The sequence below is a fragment of the Leptopilina boulardi genome, unplaced genomic scaffold, assembly GCF_019393585.1.
Source record: "Leptopilina boulardi isolate dan_hultmark-lab unplaced genomic scaffold, ZJU_Lbou_2.1 LbouV2_208, whole genome shotgun sequence".
NCBI classification, from domain to species: domain Eukaryota; kingdom Metazoa; phylum Arthropoda; class Insecta; order Hymenoptera; family Figitidae; genus Leptopilina; species Leptopilina boulardi.
In genome coordinates, this window is record NW_026137761.1 from 536,948 (window position 1) to 557,017 (window position 20,070).

The window sequence follows — 20,070 nt, forward strand, 5'->3', positions numbered from 1 at the left end:
AGAAAAAGAAAAAAAAATCAGTGAAAAAACAAACAAAGAAATTATCGTAAGTCGTACTTTTAAGAAGATCTACAATGGTTCTGTTCAAGATGTAAAATAATTGTTTAATCAAAATTTGTCTATATTCATGGCTCATTTAGCAAGAATGAACCATCAATACAAAATTTTCGATTATATTAAAGAAAATTTATCCGAAGAAGATATTTTATTACACATCGATTTTGCAGAAAACTTTGTAACGAAATATATTGAAGAACCTCAGTCAGTTCATATTGGTGCTTCAAGAGAACAAATCACATTCCATACAGGAATTTCGTATTTAAAGTCTTCGAATTCAAAGGCATTTTGTACAATTTCTACTTCTCTTAGACACGATCCTTCGGCGATTATAGCTCATATCACACCCGTTCTTGAAAGTCACCTCGAACTTCAACCACAAATAACGCACCTACACATTGTTAGCGATGGTCCAACCACTTAATACCGGAATAAAAATATGTTTTTTCTTTTAAGTACAATTATACCAAACCGATTTAAACAAATTCATGCGTATAATTTTTCGGAGGCGGGACATGACAAAAGTACTGCAGACGGTGTGGGTGCTGTTGTTAAAAGATCAGCAGATCAAGCTATTGCCTACGGGAAAGATATTGTAAATATTAATAGCTTGTTTGAAGTTCTTCAAAATAAAATTAAAAAGGTTCCATTACAATTTTTACTTCTGAGAGCATTGAAAAAATTGATAAATATCTCCCAGAAAAATGGGAAGCTTTCAAGGGAACTATGCAAGTTCGTCAGTGGGTTTGGGAAAAAGAAAAACATTATTATATTTTCTTTAAAGAATTGAGCTGTTACAATTGTCCGCAGAACCGACCATGTGATCATTACAATTTAGGAGAGACTTGGAAAATACAACAAGGTCCAAAAGAGTTAAAAATGGTTAAAAAACCTATAGTCATAGATAAAGCAAATTAAAGGTATCGAAAGGATTCTAACATTGTGGTAGATTTTTCAGTTGTATAGAGACAAAAGAAAAAATGTAGAAAAGAATCTACTATTACGAAGAAACCAATTCCTGTGAAACCCAAAAAATGTCTCGAAAGAAATCTGAGATTGTGATAGAACCTATTGTAGAGAGACCAAAAAGAAATTGTCGACAAAGGAAATTTGACGACTAAAATTAAATTTTATGGAATAAGTTGTTAAACTTAGAACTGATTTGATAATTAAAACTTTATGTTCCATTTTATTTATTCCATTTTATAGAATAAGTTGTTACTGGTCTTAGAACTGATTTGATAATTAAAACTTGGTATAATTATTAGAAATATATTATACAGAATATAATGAAAAATACATTCAAAGAATTAATGAAATGGTTTAAAAATGTGTTCAAACTTTCAAAGTTATTTACGTTTTCCTAAACTTTTTGATTTTTTTATTGTTTAATTTTTTAAAATTTATTTATAAAAAATGTACAAACTGTAGTTAATTGTAAACAATCTTATTATCCCTAATCTAAGCCATTTAAAAAACAAATTTCCATTTTTTTTCATTCATTCATAAAGAACTCCAAAATAACACTAATATAAAAAATGAGTTTTATTAAAAATCTCCCCAATGCCTTTAAAATAATTTTGTAGCTTAATCACTTGACATATAACTTATTTTAATCCTAATAAATAGAAATTAATAAAGAAAATCGAGTTTCTAATCACTTTTTTAAAAAAATTTTAACTCCTCGAAAGTGACTGGTTTCTGGAGAATCACCCATATAGCACTGTCGCTTATCGGAATACCACCCCAGGTAGAAAAGAAACATTTACACTATTGTTAATTATTATATATTATTTATATATATATATATATATATATATATATATATGTATATTATTATTATATATTTGTCCATCTTACTATTTGTAAGCACCTTCTGACTCACCAAAAAGTAATTTGTTCATTATAATGAATCAAATGATCATTAAACTAACGAAAAATAAAGCAGCAAGATCTGATACGATTGTGGAACTTAAAAATTTTGGTTTATTTAGGATGTGAATATTAAAAAAAAAGTTTTTTTTGGTATCAGAGACGAAATTTTTTTCATTCAATAGAAGTGTTTCAAATCTAGTCAATAAAATTTTTCTAGACTTTTTAAAAATAAAATAATTTAAATTTAACCAATAAATAAATTGAATTACATTTTCCACTAATTTATATTACACACTACATTATATTTATATATGTGAAAAAACACAAATCACCTTTTAAAGTTGTCGTACATTTAAATAAATTTAGCGGTAACGGGATGCGAAAGTATCTAACCTATTATATATTATTTTAAAACTAAAGCTATATCCCCACGGCCATCTTACGCTTATAAAATAGTCATGACTGTAATTTTCATCTCAAAGCGCAATCGTCGCTGCGGATTATATTTATATGAATTAAAGAAAATTTTCAAGCACAGTCAACTATTTTTTCACGTATTTTGTTTCTATGACAGTACTTGAATATTTCTAAGAATTTTTTTAATTATTTCGAGTAAATATATAAACTATATATGTTTTTTAACAAAAATCATATGAAAAAGGGGTAAGTCGGTAAGCTTTTTATAGTGACGGATATTAAATTAAACTTATTGTTTAAATACGAAAAGAAAATATTTTTGTAAATTACGATTTTTATTTCGCCCGGTCGCACGCGAGATTCGAGGCAACTTGTGTAGCGCAGGCAGATATAAAGTTCGTGCGCATTCGGCTCTCCCGAATCCTGACGACCAATCACGCGCAACGTTATCCCCACCGGCGATCGATGTCAAACCCTTGGCGAAGAGCGCCAGACTCGTCACTCTAAGATACGGTAGCACCGCGGTAGGAGTTCCAGTGGTGGCTCTACGAGCGGCTGAGCCGACAAGGAATATGAGGTTGTACCTCGACCAGTATTTCTTTCCTCCACGAAACCCCGGTACCGCGAGAAAGTAAGCGAATTTTTATTTATAGTAAATGTCTACTATAATTTACGCATTGATTTATGTGTAATGCTTTAATCGTCAGATTTTATGGTTTACGTCGTCGTAATTCCGATCGTTCTACGGGAAATACGTATGTCAAACGTTACGTTCACGTCAATATTAATTAATGTAATTTTTGTATTCAAGTCTTTTTATTTATCGATCCCCGCTTATGCGTGAATGAGTGTATTCGTCATATTTAAAAATTCTTTGTACGTTTTATTTATATTTCCGAATTTATCGTTTCGTTCTGGTAAAATATATGTTATAGTAGACTGTAATTTGGATGTTCAAATTTATTCAAAAACGAAGCCTGACCGACGAGAGATCCCATCCTTAACATTCATTACATTATTTATATCTTCATTGAATAAACATGAGTAATACTTATAAAATAAATCAAAATAAGATTCTGATCCTAATGTAAATGAGCGACTCCACGTCAAGTGATCGCACCGATTTAGGCTATTTTAATAAATATTTATGATATTGATCATTTGGATTCCTTTAAGGTACAAAAAAAGAAATCCTAAGTATTTTTAAAAAATTCACCAAATTTTTTTCTTATAATTATTGACAGGAGCTGAGTTTTTAGTACCCTGTGGGCAAAAAACCATGTCCATTTGTCCACCAAATAATGTTCTGGAACATTATTTGAACATCCATGTTCTTAAAATGTTCCAGAACATTATTTGCGGGCATGAAACGTTCTAAGAACGTCCTTAAAACGTTTTTAGAACGAACATGGTTTTTTGCCCACAGGGTAGACATTCAAGTGTGCAAATGCACATTTGTGTTCTCCAATAATAATTAGTGCTAAAAAATACATACTTTTTTTTTTTTTCCTTAAGAAAGATATCGTTACTTGCATAAGTTATTCATTAAAGTTAATCGGATAAGTAGCCTTTTTCATATTAATAGACCTAACCTTAAAAAGTGTAAAAAGATTTTAGCATATTATCGCGTGGTATTCTCGCCACGTTATTTCGCGTAAAATTGTGCTTGTGGACAGAAGTGGGCCACTGCATTGACGTACTATTTCGACAATTAGGGTTTTTGTATAAACTAAGGAAACAGGTTTTTAAAATTAATTTTAATTTTTTAGTGATTATACCACCAAGAATAGATAACGGGCTGGCTATGAGTCCATCAACTTCTATAAATTGCTTGGTGCTGTAAAACAACTAAAAATCAAGAAAATTTCGGAAGGCGCTGCTTGTGTGATCAGTATAAGCCGATCAAACTTTCAACGGACATTTATTGGAAAAATTAATCAATTAACATATCAATCATAATTCTTCATACTTTTACTTATTTTAGATGAAAAACTTAGGTAGCCCACTTCTGTCCACAAAATCGTGAAATCGCGAATTTCTCTTTTTTTACATAATGATGTAAAATAATATGTTAAAGTTTTTAATTTTATACTTGAAAAACGTTAGGTAATTCCTTTCTCTACAAATAGACGCAAAAAATTTTCCAAATTATAATTTTTTTAACATTCTATAGTCTAAATACAAAGTGTGGCCCACTTCTGTCAGTACTACCCTACAAATTTTGAATTTGAAATTTTTAATATTTTTTGAGATATTTACAATAACAAATTAGAGCAATATTTTTTTGCTTTACTTATAACTTTTCCCCTACAAAAAATAGAGAGAAATGTTAAGAATGTTTTTTACGCTGTGACGAAGTAATTCGTCACAAGGCAATTTTTGACTGGGGTTGGGTTTCGCGCGTTTGGGATTTGGAGCAGAGACAACGCAGGAGTCCGGGAGGTGGCGCCATCACGGCGGCCACTTATGGAACGAGACGGAGACGAAGGCGATCGAAGTGGAAATCAATAGAGGTACACTGAGAGCGTGTAGAGTCTAGAGCGTGTGTCGAGATTTTTGGAGTGTTTTATTTGATAAAAGTGTCGTGTGACACAGTGTGTTTTGAGGATTGTAAAATAAAGGAAATAATAAAAGGTGAACGTGGGTGTTTTCTTTTATTGGAGCAGATCCCGAAAATATTCCTGTCAATTCCGAGTCATCACAACAGCGGGGTTTTGGTCGACTTGTTGGATTCAAGGAGTTTGGAAGGATCACCAGAGTGTCTTTTTGTGAATTTGTCGACGTGGGTAAGTCCAATTTTGTTGTGTCGTGTCTCAAGGGTCGTGTCCCTTTTTGCGACTTTCGTTCTCGACAGAATCTCCTCTGAGATTATTTGATTAATTTTGAGTTTTGGGGTTATTTCGTGGTTTTTCTGGTTTGCCAATTCCATTTAAAAATTGGCTGGCGTCTGACATTTTTTCACGTTGGGTTTTCTTATTGTAACTTAAAAAGGGGTTGTTCATTAATAAATTAAATTAATTCAATAATTTCGTTATAAAAATTGGCGCCCAACGTGGGGCCTCGTTGAGAAACTTTGAGACACGACAAATTTTTGTGACTTTCTCGACCTGATATTTTCGACAGAAAATATTTTGTTGCTGATTGTAATTTTTCATGTAATGAATTTTATTGTTCCTGTCTTGAAATTTATAATTTGCGACATGGTTGAGGAGTTGTGTTCGGGCAAATAAAGTGAGAAAATTTCGCGAGTGTTCCCAGGTAAATTTAATATGCATAGCGTCCGCCATAGTCACGTGTAGAAATTTTCAAGAATTAATTTCAGAGACATTTCTCGACCGATTTTGACGAATCGATTTTTCTCGAAATCAGTGAATTTTTCTGGATTTTTGTGCGTGATTATATTTTAAAAAAATTATTTATTATTAATAATTGCTTCCCACGTGGCCGGCGTATTAATTATACCATACCATGTGATTCGTCGCGCATGCGTATTACGTGATAACTAGGTGTTTGAATTTGAGACCCATGCTTCTCGACTTGGAAGAAGATAGAAATTTCAAACACTTGTGACTTGCGCAGTAGGGAATCTTGCGACTTGTAAAATTTTCAATGAGTGGAGAAACTGAAAATTTTAAATGAAACGTGTGGAATAGAATTGAGAGTCGATTAGTGTGACTTTTAAAAAAAAGATTTGTTAAATAAACAAAAATTAATCCAGGACCGTATTATTATCGCGACGGTCATCTTTAAAAATTTCTTTAATTATAATTGGAAATTTTAGTGGGTAAAATTTCCTTAACGACAAGTCAAGTAATTGTTGAATTTTCTTTTTGTTTACCAGGGCCGTGTCAACGGACCGACGGGCCCTATCAAAAATTAATTGACATTTTACGTGAGAATTTTTAATGGGAAAAATTCTCTTAATGACGACCCGGTTATAAAATTGAATTTTTACGAGTGACCAGTGCCGTAACTAATAGTGAGCGGTCCCCAAAAATTATAATTTTTACCAAATTTAATTTTTGCGACAGGTTAATTTTTGCGACAATTTATTTTTGTGAAAAGTCAAGTGGTGCTAACTTGAATTTAATTGTCAGGGCCGTACCTATAAAATTGGCACCCCTATTTCTAGAATTCCAAAATAAGTGAAAAATTTTAGGGAGTAAAATTTTCCTTTGCGACTAGTCAAGCAAGTGTATAAAAATTATTGACTAGGGCCGTGTCAACGGATCGACGGGCCCTTCAAAAAATAAATTTACAATTTTGCGTGAAAATTTTTATGGGAGGAAAATTTTCTTTGTGGCGACTCGATTATTTAACGGAATTTCTTTTTATTGACCAGTGCCGTATCTAATAGGGAACGGGCCCCCTTAAAAAACAAAAATTTTTTTTTGTTTTTCGACAATTAAATTTTTCGAGCGTTCAGGATGGCAGAGGCAATTGAACGAATGCATTTCTACAAAGAAAGGATGCGTCTCTTGTTAAAAATCCCACAGGCAAAGGAATTGTGGCAAGTGATTTTAGGAATGCCGGTAGGACAAGTGGTAACGAGCCTGTTGACTAATCAATTATGTATTAGTGGCTCGTTACAAGTTTCGCGAGAACGATTGTTTCGGGCAGAATTGAAACTCGCGCTCCCCCCAGAAACTGACGTACCCTTTTGCGACGAGTACGATAAAGGGAACTCAGTCAAAGTTTTTCAGTTTGAGGCTTTCACAGAAGAAAAATTATTGCCCAATGTAAATCTTAAAAAAGGAGGCGAGTATTATTCGAGTAGCGACGAGGAGAAAAATTCACGGTCGATTCGTGACTTGGGGTTTTTAGGAGATCAACAAAGTAAAGGGGCCATAAGAAAAAGGTTGGGAGATAAATCATCGCACAGCAGACCAAGTCCGACCACCGATGACTTTCCGTCCCCTCCACCGCCCCTTCCACAATCACCACCGGTGATGTCCACAGCGTCGATCCCCACAAATTCCCCACCACGAATGTCAGCCGTTCATTCTATGAACTCCGCGCCAACGACCACCGTGAATTCTGCCCCGTCAATGAGGGTTTCAGCGACGATGTCGCCCGGGGTGATTAGCTTGCGACAATCCATAGCCAAGTTTACCCTGAGTCCAGAACTACAACAGCTGATCCGCATTAATAACCATTTAATGGCTGCTAGTATGGGTCAGAATTTGGGGGATAATAGCAATTTTCACCGGCCATCTCAAAAGCCAGTAGAATGTGCGACAGGGGAAGGGGATGAAATAACTTCGGTTAATCAGGGCCAATCAGGAGGAGAGAGTCCCAACACCATCCCTAACCCAACCCCCCGGACAGTAGGCGAAAACAGGAATAGGAGTGGGGAAGTATGTGACAGTAGGCGCACATACATCAAGAGAGAAAGGGGTTCTGGAGTAAAGAGTGAACCCAGCGAGTTAGGTAGCGACAATAGAAGTGTGAGATCAGAAGTTAGCGACAGATTCTCGACCAGGGAAGGGAGTCGTCAAGAACGTAGGGAACCCAGCCTAAGGCATACCCCCAAGAATACACCACGGGTTAATGCTAGGAGGACACTTTTCGACAATTCTTCCACTGACAACGAGACTGACGTTAGCGACAGAACTCAGATGCGAAGAGATTTTCGTGAAGCTTCTCGACGAAATAAAGTCAGTAGGACTCTAAAAGATTGGGATATTAAGTTCTCAAGTGAAGAGCGAGAAGATCCCGAAGAATTCTTAGAGAGGATTGAAGACTGCCGAGATTGCGCCATGATAAGCGACGAAGACCTCCTCCAAACACTTCCCAGCATTTTTAAGGGTAATGCGAGTAGGTGGTTCCGCACAATTCGTAAAGAAATTGGTTCGTGGAGATCATTTAAAAAAGCTTTTCGACGAGAGTATTTAACGACCATAGATGACGACGAAGTGATAGACGAGATGAGGAGTAGGACCCAAGCGAAAGGGGAGAAAATATCCTCCTACATAACCAGTTTGCGACTTATAATGGGGCACCTTAGGAAACCATTGTCGACTAGGGAACAGGTTTAAATAGCTTATAAGGGACTTACCCCCACTTATCGGAAACAAGTTGATTCATCGGGGTTAGAATCACTCTCGAAATTAGAGAGAAATTTGCGACAGTTCGAAAAGGTTCTAGATCTCGACGACAGATACGTCCCCCCTCCCCCTAAAGAGAAAATGCGTTTTCCTGCCGTGGCTTATAAGGGTACGAAGAAGGATGAGAAAATGCCATCTTCCTCAAAAGAGACGAAGAAGATAGCGGCTTTAGAAAACGAGTCAGCGACGGGTAGCGAGGTAGAGAAGGTGGTCGACAAGAAGAGTAAGAGGAATAAGTCGAAGAAGACAAAGAAGACTGATTCTGAGAAGGGGACTACAGAGGTGAATGCAATTAAGCAATCAAGTCCTCAGCCATCCGCGACTCCGATACGGGCTTCTAACCCTACTTTTGCGACAGTGGCCGCTGGGAAAGGCAAGCGCCAATTTCCACCAAAACAAGGAGTTAGAAACAATGGACATACAACACAAATTGCGACGGGCGGGTCGAAGCCATTTGTGGGGGCATGTTTCACATGTCAAATGGTCGGACACAAAGTTTCGGAATGCCCCATGAGGACATGCTTTGTTTGTCAACAGCGTGGTCATTTCGCGGCACAGTGCCCAGCTAGAGTCCAGGTCGAGTCATGCCTTGTTTGTCGATCACCTGGCGTGAATTTCCTTAATTGTCCGAATTGCGTCCAAGTGAGGGCCGCTTTGGGAAACGGACAATGGGGGGCACAGAGCGGGTCTGTACCCCCCTCCAACCCACTGAAGAATCATTAAAACCGATTCTTAACGACGGGGTAGCGACCAGGGTTGGAGAAGGTTCAGGGGAAAAGAAGAGTAAACCAAGAGGGTTAAATTTTTTCCCCATCAACGAGGGTGCATCCTGTAGTGGGCAACAGAGTGGGAAGAGACCACTCAAACGTAGTGATGAGAGAGTGGAGAACATCCACTCAAAAACGTGTTAGTGACAGATGGGACTAAAGATACTGAGATGGAGTCAGTACCAATAGTCCAGGGGAGGGGAGAGGCTGTGACGGGCACAGCTGACCCAGAACCCTTATTCGACAAGGATGTAGACGGCAGTCAGATGGAAAATCGTTATTTCTTTCGAATGACCATTGGCGACAAATCTTATGAGGCACTTTTCGACCCTGGAGCGATGATCTCGGTGATTAGCGACAGAGTGGCTGAGCCTTATAAGAGCCGCATCCAGCCTTGCAATACATCGATAAGAAGCGCCATTGGAGGAGTAACTGAGACAGCTGGATTGTTGAATTTGAACAACGAGGTGGATGGCCATTCTCAACCGTTTAGCGTCAAGGTCCTTAGTTCAGTAGTACAAGATATAATTTTGGGTGTGGATTTCTGCAAAGCCTGTAATATGGAGGTACAATTGGGACTGGGGTTGTGGAGAGTTTTCAATGGCGACTGGCATGTTTTTGGCGTCAAGGATGGGATTGAGAGTGATGAGTCGATCTACGCTGAATGCGCTGGAATCTCTGCGTTGACGGACAAACAAAGAGAGATCATTCAAGAAATGGTTAACCGATTGGTTCTTCCAGAATCTGACGTACTGGGGGTGACAAATCTGACGGAACATCATATAAGGGTTACAGACGAGACACCAGTACAGCATCGCCAGAGACTACATGGGCAAGGCGTGATCGAACCATCAAGTAGCGACTGGAGGAGTGCACCGGTGATTGCCAGAAAAGGGAATGGAGATTTTCGAATGTGTATGGACTACAGGGATGTCAACAAGGTTACCGTCAAGGACGCCTATTTAATTCCGACGATAGACTCCATACTCGAAAAGTTGAGGAAGGCGCGATACTTGTCGAAGATCGATTTGAAACTGGCATATCACCAAATTCCAATGGCAGAAGAGAGCAGAAAGTACACGGCCTTTGCCATCCCCGGCTCAGGACTGTGGCAATATCGACGAATGCCATTCGGTTTGACTAACGCGCCGATGACCTTTCAACGAGTAATTGATGCTCTTTTCGGACCGGAATTTGAACCTCACGTGTTTGGTTATCTCGACGATATAATAATTGTGACAGATACTTTCGACGAACACGTGAAATGGCTAGAGATAGTTTTGAAGAAGTTGGCAGACGCGGGATTTGTGGTTAACCCAGAGAAATGTGAGTTTGGGTGCTCTAGGGTTACCTACTTGGGGTATTTTCTCGACAATGAAGGTACCAATGGTACCTTAAGCGACGAGATTTGGTTCGACAATTCCCGGAGCGTTTTCGTGGATGGAAAATTGAGAACGATCATCTCTATCGACATAGGAGTGACCCGTTACTCCTTCCGATTGTTGGCGACGAGGATGGTTGGAAACTGGTGGTACCTGAGGAGTACAGAGAGAGAGTTCTCCACGACGGCCATGGATTGGCGTCGGCAGGTCATTTGGGGGTGGAGAAAACGTACAATCGAGTGGCGAGAGAATATTACTGGCAAGGAATCTGGAATGATGTCCACCAGTATGTCACTCGATGTCCCCAGTGTCAGCTTCACAAAGCATCACAAGCAGGACCGGCAGGACTAATGGGACAGAGGATAGTTGAGCGACCTTGGGCTGTAGTGGCAGCGGACACGATGGAGTTTCCACCAAGCAAGAGTAGGTGTATATATCTTGTCGTGTTCCAAGATCTTTTCTCGAGGTGGGTTGAGGTGAAGCCGTTGCGATCAGCTGATGGAAAGTCGGTGGTCAAAGCATTTAAAGAATTGGTCCTCTTTCGCTGGGAAACCCCTGACTTTTTATTAACAGACAATGGGAAGGAGTTCGACAACAAGTTCCTCAAGGAAACGCTTCAGGAATATGGTGTCAAACACATCACCACCCTACCACCCGCAAGCTAATCCTGTGGAGAGGAGTAACTGCACATTGAAGACCATGATTGCGACTTTTATAGGGAATGATCATGGCGACTGGGATCTTCATGTTCATGAGTTTCGCCATGCTATGAACACTGCGACACAGGTGGCGACTAAAACGTCTCCCGCATTTTTGAATTACGGAAGACATCCTCGACTGGTTAAAAGTTTGCGACGGGAGGTGGAACCACGAGATCAGGTTAGAAGAATTGCGCCAGAAGATTGGGTAGACAGGGTAAAGAGGTTGGATGCGTTGCGAGACTTGATAGCGAAATTTATCGACAAAGAACGTGATCGACAGACCGAGTACTATAACCGTAATCGATGTGAGAGGTTGTTTAACGTGGGTGATCTAGTACTCCGTAAATCACACAAATTGTCGAGTGGTACACGGAATTTTGCGACAAAACTCGCACCGAAATATGAAGGCCCTTTCGAGATTGTGGAGAAATTATCGCCGACGGTTTTTGTCTTATGCGACAATGAAAGTCGTCGTATCCCTAAAATTCATGTCTCAGACCTTAAACGATATCTTCCCCACGACCTCATTAATTTTTACTAATGATAATATAATTTTAGATTCGAGGAGGAATTTCGACAAGGGTAATATGAGACAAAGGGAACGAGATCAACAACAAAAGCTTCAAGGACCTTGGACAAAATGTAGTCCTCCATGTAGTCGACAAGGGACGGACAATTTTTCGACTTGGGTTTTGGTGTTGTGGGTAGGCGTTACTGCTGGGAGTAGTAACGGCCTAGGGGGGAGGTGTTTGTGACGAAGTAATTCGTCACAAGGCAATTTTTGACTGGGGTTGGGTTTCGCGCGTTTGGGATTTGGAGCAGAGACAACGCAGGAGTCCGGGAGGTGGCGCCATCACGGCGGCCACTTATGGAACGAGACGGAGACGAAGGCGATCGAAGTGGAAATCAATAGAGGTACACTGAGAGCGAGTAGAGTCTAGAGCGTGTGTCGAGATTTTTGGAGTGTTTTCTTTGATAAAAGTGTCGTGTGACACAGTGTGTTTTGAGGATTGTAAAATAAAGGAAATATTAAAAGGTGAACGTGGGTGTTTTCTTTTATTGGAGCAGATCTCGAAAATATTCCTGTCAATTCCGAGTCATCACAACAGCGGGGTTTTGGTCGACTTGTTGGATTCAAGGAGTTTGGAAGGATCACCAGAGTGTCTTTTTGTGAATTTGTCGACGTGGGTAAGTCCAATTTTGTTGTGTCGTGTCTCAAGGGTCGTGTCCCTTTTTGCGACTTTCGTTCTCGACAGAATCTCCTCTGAGATTATTTGATTAATTTTGAGTTTTGGGGTTATTTCGTGGTTTTTCTGGTTTGCCAATTCCATTTAAAAATTGGCTGGCGTCTGACATTTTTTAACGTTGGGTTTTCTTTTTGTAACTTAAAAAGGGGTTGTTAATTAATAAATTAAATTAATTCAATAATTTCGTTATAACGCAAAAGACCTTAAAATTTTAGACAAAAATTATTTTTTCAAAAAAATATTAAGTTTTAAACAATTTATTTAAAAAATAAAATTTGTTTATAACATTTAAACATGTTCTCCCTCATTTTGAAGTGATAAAAATCATGAATATTGTTAAAGTCATAATAAATCGATGGTTAAATTTTAGAGATAGCATTGTTTTATGTTTTCGAGATATTATTTAATTAACTAACAAAAGTTAATAAAAAATGAAATATTTTTCGAACATATAAAATTATTCTAAAATAATTTTAAAAACACCATTCCAATGCTTATCAAAATGCGCATCCAACGAGCCCTATATTATGAACTATTTTTGATAAACGGGTGTTAAATTAATAAAAAAATTATTTAAATAATTAATAACATTTGAAGAAATGAAGATAAATCGTCAATTATTTTTTTATTGGGAAGATCATCTAATTTTTGTGTCAAAAAACAGTGTAAATAGCATTTTTAACAATACAAATTATTAGGGTAAGTCGGGGGGAGTTGGCTATAGTTTTTTTAATGGCCTGTAAAAATAAGAAGAAAGTGATTTATGTATTAACTTTTATTGCTAATTAAACATTAAACATTACAAATAATAATAAAAATGATAAATTTTTTAAATGTAAACAATCTTAAAATTAATATTTTTTAAAAAACACGTTTGGCCATTTCTCCCGGAATGTACGGGGGAGATGGTCATAGGCGTACGGGAGAGATGGCCAATACTTTAAAATCATTCTTTGGCTTTTCGCTTTATCATAATTCTTAATTTAAAGTGATTAATGTCTTCTTTTCTTCTTCGGGCCACATTTCGAACATTTATTATTAAATTCAGTGAAATTTTCAAGAACCCAAAGGTGACAATAATTGCACTGAATCCAGTCTTCGATAAGCGCTTTCTGTTTGTCTGTCTCACCAACACAACATGTCTAAAAGGTATTTTTTGAGATATCAGAGTGGTTTCCAATTTATTTTTGTGTCCTGAACACGATCCCGGGTTACAAAATTGCGTATCACGTCAGGATTTTGAGTAAAGTGGGGGTAAAGTCTCCAAAAACCCCTGTTTTTGAGGGTTTTCAGAATCTTTTTTCTCCTTAACCTGACGTGATAGAGACTTCTATATAGGCTTAAATTAAATTTTATAACTTACACTTTAAGACTCATATGGGCAAGAAAAAAAAAATTTTTAATTTTAAAAAAAAATTAGGTTCAAGTAACCCAAAAAGATTTTTGGGGTATTTACCTCCATTTTTTTCAAATTTTCAAATTTTTTTAAATCCTGCGTAAATGAGTCTTAAAGTGTACGATCTAAGCTTTAATTTAAGCATATATAGAAGTGTCTAGCACGTCTGGTTAAGGAAAAAAAAATTAAAGCCCTCAAAAACACTGTTTTTGGAGACTTTACCTCCACTTTATTCAAAATCCTGATGTGATACGCGTTTTTAAGATTTAATTACACAATAGTGATTATTTTATTTGATCATATTTAAATTTGAAAATCTTTTTTGGAGTGTCTTGTTGTAATATATGTCATAAAAAATGTCATTTGCAACAGAATTAATGTTTTTTTATCGAACACACGAATCTCTTTAATAAGCGATACCTAGCAGCAAATTCTATAAAATATTTGAATTGGCCAACTCCCCCGGACTTACCCTAACAGATGATTATTGAAAATCGTTGTTTCAGTACCCCACGGCACAACTCGGTAGTGCGGTTGCCTACCTACTAGGCATGGTATTTTTCAGTCATACCAGTAAAAAATAAAATATACAAGAACCGCGGATTTCGGTTACAAGCTCAATAGCTGGTAAATGAATTCGTGAGAATCTCGGATACAAGTACATTTCGGTATCCGAAATTCTCATAAGCTTGTAAACGCACTGAAAGAAAAAGCAATTAAATGGATGCAGAAACGATGGAAAATTAAATTAGAAGCAAAAATAAATGATTATTTATTAAAGAAACGTATATTTAAACAAAACACAATTATTTTTACTAATTCTAACCTCTGCATTAAAAACATTCTGAATACAGTGTTTTCTTGGTAATTTTACCTTGTTAGTCGGAAATATGGTTTTCTACCTTACCGACATTGGATATTAATTTAACGCGGTTTCTTCAATTTTCCAATTTCAAAAGCAATCCAAAATAATCAAAATGTTAGTAAACATAAAAAAGTGCTTATTATTACCCAGTCATCATTATAATTTAAGACTCCCTTAATGGAAAATACACTAGAAGAAACATGCGCGGCCGGACAATTTGTCCCGTCGGTAGTTCTAGTGTTAATTAGTTCCATTTCTTGTAATATAAGTTATTTTTTCACTACAATCATTGTAATACTAAAAAATAACACAGGCCGACAAAATTTACTTTTCAAGAATCAGACAATACTTTTCCAAAGGTTTTCAACGTGCTAAAACCGAATCCGGTCTCAGAATTGACCCTGCACGTCAGGTTTTCGAGATATTCTAACCGTAATGTGCAAAAAAACCATTTTTTAACTGCATTTGAGGTTATGCAACATCAAGAGTTAATTTTTTTCCATAAGATTAATATTGCATCTGAAAGTGCTATTTTTCCCCTTTAAAAATAATTTAAAAGATTCTTTAAATCTTCTTTTGTGTCTGTTAGTAATCGTTCATCCAATTTTCTGAGTATGGCGAAATCTTCGATATTCCAAAACTAAATAGGAACAGATAAAACTTCGATAATATAGAAGAATATTACTACAAACATCTAAATTTCAAATAGTTCTGAAGATTTTTGGTATAACTAAACACGAATTCGATGTCAGATTTTAAATATTCAAAATGGCGGATTCAATATGACGATTTTTTAAAAATTGATTGTATTTGCTTGTAATTTGATACTTGAGTGTTTTTGGGGTCGATGAATACGAATTCGATGACAGATTATCAAAATTCAAAATGGATTCAATATGGCGGACGATTTTTTTAAATATCGAAGAATTCGCCATACTCAGAAAATTGAATGAACGATTACTCAGAGACGAATGAAGATTTTTTAAATTTTCAAAATGGGGTTTAAAGGGGGAAAAATAGCACTTTTAGACGCAATATTGACATTTTGGAAAAAAATTGTTTCTTGATGTTGCATCTCAAATGTAATTAAAAAACGGATTTTTGCACTTTAAGGTTAGAATAACTCGAAAACCTGACGTGCATGGTGAATTTTGAGGCCGGATTCGGATTCAGCACGTCGAAAACCTTCGGAAAAATGTTGTCTGATTGTTGGAAAGTAAATTGAATCAAATTTTGTTGGCGTGTGTAACCATCTGCTGTTACGTTATCAGGAACTGTAGGCTAGGATATATTATGATAATTTTCAGATAGGTATTTATTCATATTTGTATCTAATGTTGATTTAAATCAAATTTAATATCCGTTGCTGTCGTTTCACTATCTTTCATACATTTTCTTCTGGAAGATGTTGCAGATGTAGGATCACTTCAAGGTCCCGGCAAGAAGGCATTAATTAAAAAGAATTTAAAAAATCAATTCCATTTAATACCTGATTTTTTTGTTATTTCGTAAGTCTATGTAAGAAATAGACATCAGCAAACTTGAATCCCTTTTAATTCCCTTTTCGTAAAGCGTGCAATATGAAATAGAATATAAATAGAATATATTTGAATGAATAAAAAAACATTTTATTAATAATTTATTTATTGAAAAAAATCTGAATTATTTTTTTACTCATAATCTACATTATTCCCATAAAAAAGTAAAGGCGGCTATTTTATATTCAACGCATAACCTGACAAAATTTTGAGACAATATATGTTCAATTTCTGATTCTTCACGTTTGAATTTATTAAACTTTACAAACAAATTCATTTGTTGGCCATCTATCTTATTTCGATTACTTCGAAAAAGTGGAAAAATCAGGTATTAAATGGAATTAAAATTTTTCAATTTAGTATACGAATATGAGATAACTTTAATTCTTTTCTATTCCAGGCTTCTTGCCGGGGTTTACGACGAAGATTATTTAATGATTATTAACTTATTATTATTATTAGATTATTTAATTATTATTTAAGACCTCGTAAAATTAATTAAACAAGATTACTTAATTTTCGGTTAGAATTCAGTTAGCACAATCCGACAGGAAATAAATATTTCTGCTCTTCCTCGATGTCCAAAAATGAGTTACAGAATTAAAACACATTTAACTTTTTCTATCCATACAGTACCATCCTTCTCACCAAGGTATTAGTATTGATTTTACTATATTACACCATTTTATTGTAAACGAGTTTCAACAAAAGTCTAAAAAATTTTAGTACGTTATTTATTAGTAATTAATTTTTAATCAATTCATTATTATTAATTATGTTGTTAATTCAAAAATATAAATTACAATAACTATAAATTTATTGTGTCATGTGCTAAATATAGTAATAAATATTTTTTTTCTGGTTTCAGCTGATAGCAGTTTCTTACTGGCCAATGCTCAAATAGTTGATTTTCCAATCGTTTATTGCAACGAAACCTTCTGCAAAATTTCAGGTTTCAATCGAGCTGAGGTAGTATATCTTTTTCATACAATAAACATTATGTATTAGGTACCTCTTTTATCTAAACAGGAAAAATTAACCACTAAACTTGAAATAAATTTAATCTGAAGTACAAAAAAATAAAAATATTGGTAAATTAGATATTTTCAAAACAATTTCATTCTCCCAGAGATTACACTGACAAGGAACACTACCCAAGTGAACCTCACCGATTTCGCTCCCTTAGCGGATGGATCAAACACGTTTTGAACAGAAAAGCGTTGAAAAAGCGTTAGAAACACAAAGGTCACTAAAATGTTATTTAAACAATAAAAAATGATAAAATATTTATTGGGATTTATAAAAAATGTGTTCATGAGTAATGTTACGGTAATACCTAACAATTTAAAAAAATTAATTTTTTTTAATAACAAAACTAATTAAAATAATCTAACTTCATTTTTTTTTGAAATTCTTTTCTTTTTATTTTGATATTGCTGGGAATGCTTTGAGGATAACTCGCCTTGCTACCAGGTGTAAAGGAAATTTGATTCATGCAGATAATGTTGAATGAAGTCATCACTCTATTCCGCAAAGGAAACAAACTCGGGTAAAGAACAGTTAAATTTTTTATGCTAGAAAAAGAAGGCAATAATTATTAGAATATTCTTTTTTATGTGTTTCAGAGATTTCAGACTATTTTAAATATTAATTTCTTTTAATTACTATTCCGAGCAAGAATATTCTCTTTATATATATATATATATATATATATATCAACTCTGCAATAAAATTAGAAACCAAAATATTGTTTATATGGGGAAAGCAACGCTAGTGTAACATTGTTACAACAACCACTTATTTGGAATTTAATTATAAAATTGTAACATTGATGTAACAATGTTGCATTATTTATTTTATTTAAACTTAATTTCGGAATTGTAACATTTATGTAACAATGTTACTTTATTAATTTTATTAAAAATTTAGTGATAGGGATAAAATTGTAACGTCGAACCTTTACAATAAATTTAATTATTTTTTTTACCATTTAATATTTTAATTTCAAATTATTATTTGCTAAATTATATTTTAATTGCCCTGGACTCGTTTTATTTCTCGAACAGCAAGTCCAAGGCTCATGCTATCGCTATGGAATTCCATGCGTCAGCATCCCCGGTATAGTGAACTATACCTCCGCTCAAATGCAATTGGGAAATTAGAAATAAAATGTATTTCGAAATTAAAAATATTTCTTTTCAGCTCTTGAACTCGCTACGGGTCATTAACCATATTCTTATATTATTATTATTAGTTTATAAATTGGACGTTCGATGACCCGCGACAACGTGAAGGAGCGCACGTACAGGGTTCCCACGTATTTCAGTACCATCGGAACCTTGCGGTAAGCTTCCTGATGTTTTTCGCGAATAACTCAGGAACTAATGAAAATTAAATTATACAAATATGATATTCGGACTCCGAATGACGCCGCAGGCTTCGTCTTCCTTGTTGCAAACTTCCCAATTCATAAACAGCGAAGTTACCAATTAGGAATTTTGCGAGTATGAAAGCGAGGCTTGCGAGGTCTTTCTGAGTTGAGGTAAACAAACCGCAAAGTTCCTAACCTATAAACAACCTGTAAACTTGCGAACTGAATTTTTGGGAAGGTTGCGGTTTCGAAATTTTAGTTCTGTTTAATATTCTAAATCCAATAGACCTTGCCGCAATGTTCCCGAATGATAAACACCGATGGTAATCTGGATAACCTGTATAGCGTCGCGGACCATCAGGTATCCATGCCTATACTCCTTAGAATGTAATGGGATGAATAGATACGCATGAATTCGCATGATTATACCTAAATATTATTATTATCATTATTATTATTTAATCTATGTAAATAGTTACATCGACGTAAATCAACTATGAAATTTGGAATTTATTGAACCAAAATTTAGAAATTGTAATTATCAAAACTGAAATTAAAATAATATTCCGCGCCGGTTAGTGGGGCCACCACTCGCGTTCTCTCTCAGCCGCATGAGTTTCTCTTTTGCATTTACTATAGTTGCGCGTCTCTTTCTAGTTAGTGGCTGTCGCATATGGGATTGACGTTGACTCTTTCGCACTCGCTGGTCTTATACGCTACAGACACACATACTAATTGTGGACTGGAGACTCCACAGGATTCGCTATACTCAAAGACACCAATATATTATTATGCTTCTCACTCACAGCCTTTCGTAACTCTTGCCTCTTTCGTCACATTCAAACCTACAAACCATGCTACATGTGGTCGGAATAAGAGCACATGTATTTATTTTGATTCACTCGCAGGCTCCGATTCCGAATCAACATTGGGCATGAAATAATATTAAAAATAATTCACCCAATGTCGGAATTGTATTGAAAATTAAAAGAATGTATTTTTAGGGTACATTCAAGGATGCACCTGGAATTTTCCTGAAAAGGAAAATTCCCATTTTTTGATGAGTTATCCTAACAAGGATAACATGCAACATTTTATTATTTGGAAATAATTTTATTTCCAATTCTAAAAATTATTTTAGCGACTTCCTGTCAAAAGCGAAGTCAGCTAAAAACCGCATGGCAACAGGGACAACGCCCCTGCTACCATTTCCACTTATTGGCAAAATTCCAATGCAGCATTAATTTCCTACCTAACATCCCTAAGCGAATCGACGAGGTGTCTCTGGCCCATAATTCGATGTTTAGTACGGTCTTGGTGAAAGACGGGATAACACCCGTGCCTCCA

General features: G+C 35.6%; 1 protein-coding gene across 12 annotated transcripts in view; it reads left to right on the plus strand.

Moving 5' to 3' along the window:
• Positions 1-20,070, plus strand: part of LOC127278580 (potassium voltage-gated channel protein eag) — a 1,151,741-nt gene that overhangs the window by 170,080 nt on the left and 961,591 nt on the right. For 11 of the 12 annotated variants that reach the window (XM_051300360.1, XM_051300361.1, XM_051300362.1 and 8 more), the window contains one exon: positions 17,221-17,321. The exons of the other annotated variant lie outside the window; for it this stretch is intronic. In XM_051300360.1, coding sequence (XP_051156317.1) covers positions 17,221-17,321 — 101 coding nt within the window. The remainder of the gene's footprint in view (positions 1-17,220; positions 17,322-20,070) is intronic. 12 annotated transcript variants of the gene reach the window in all.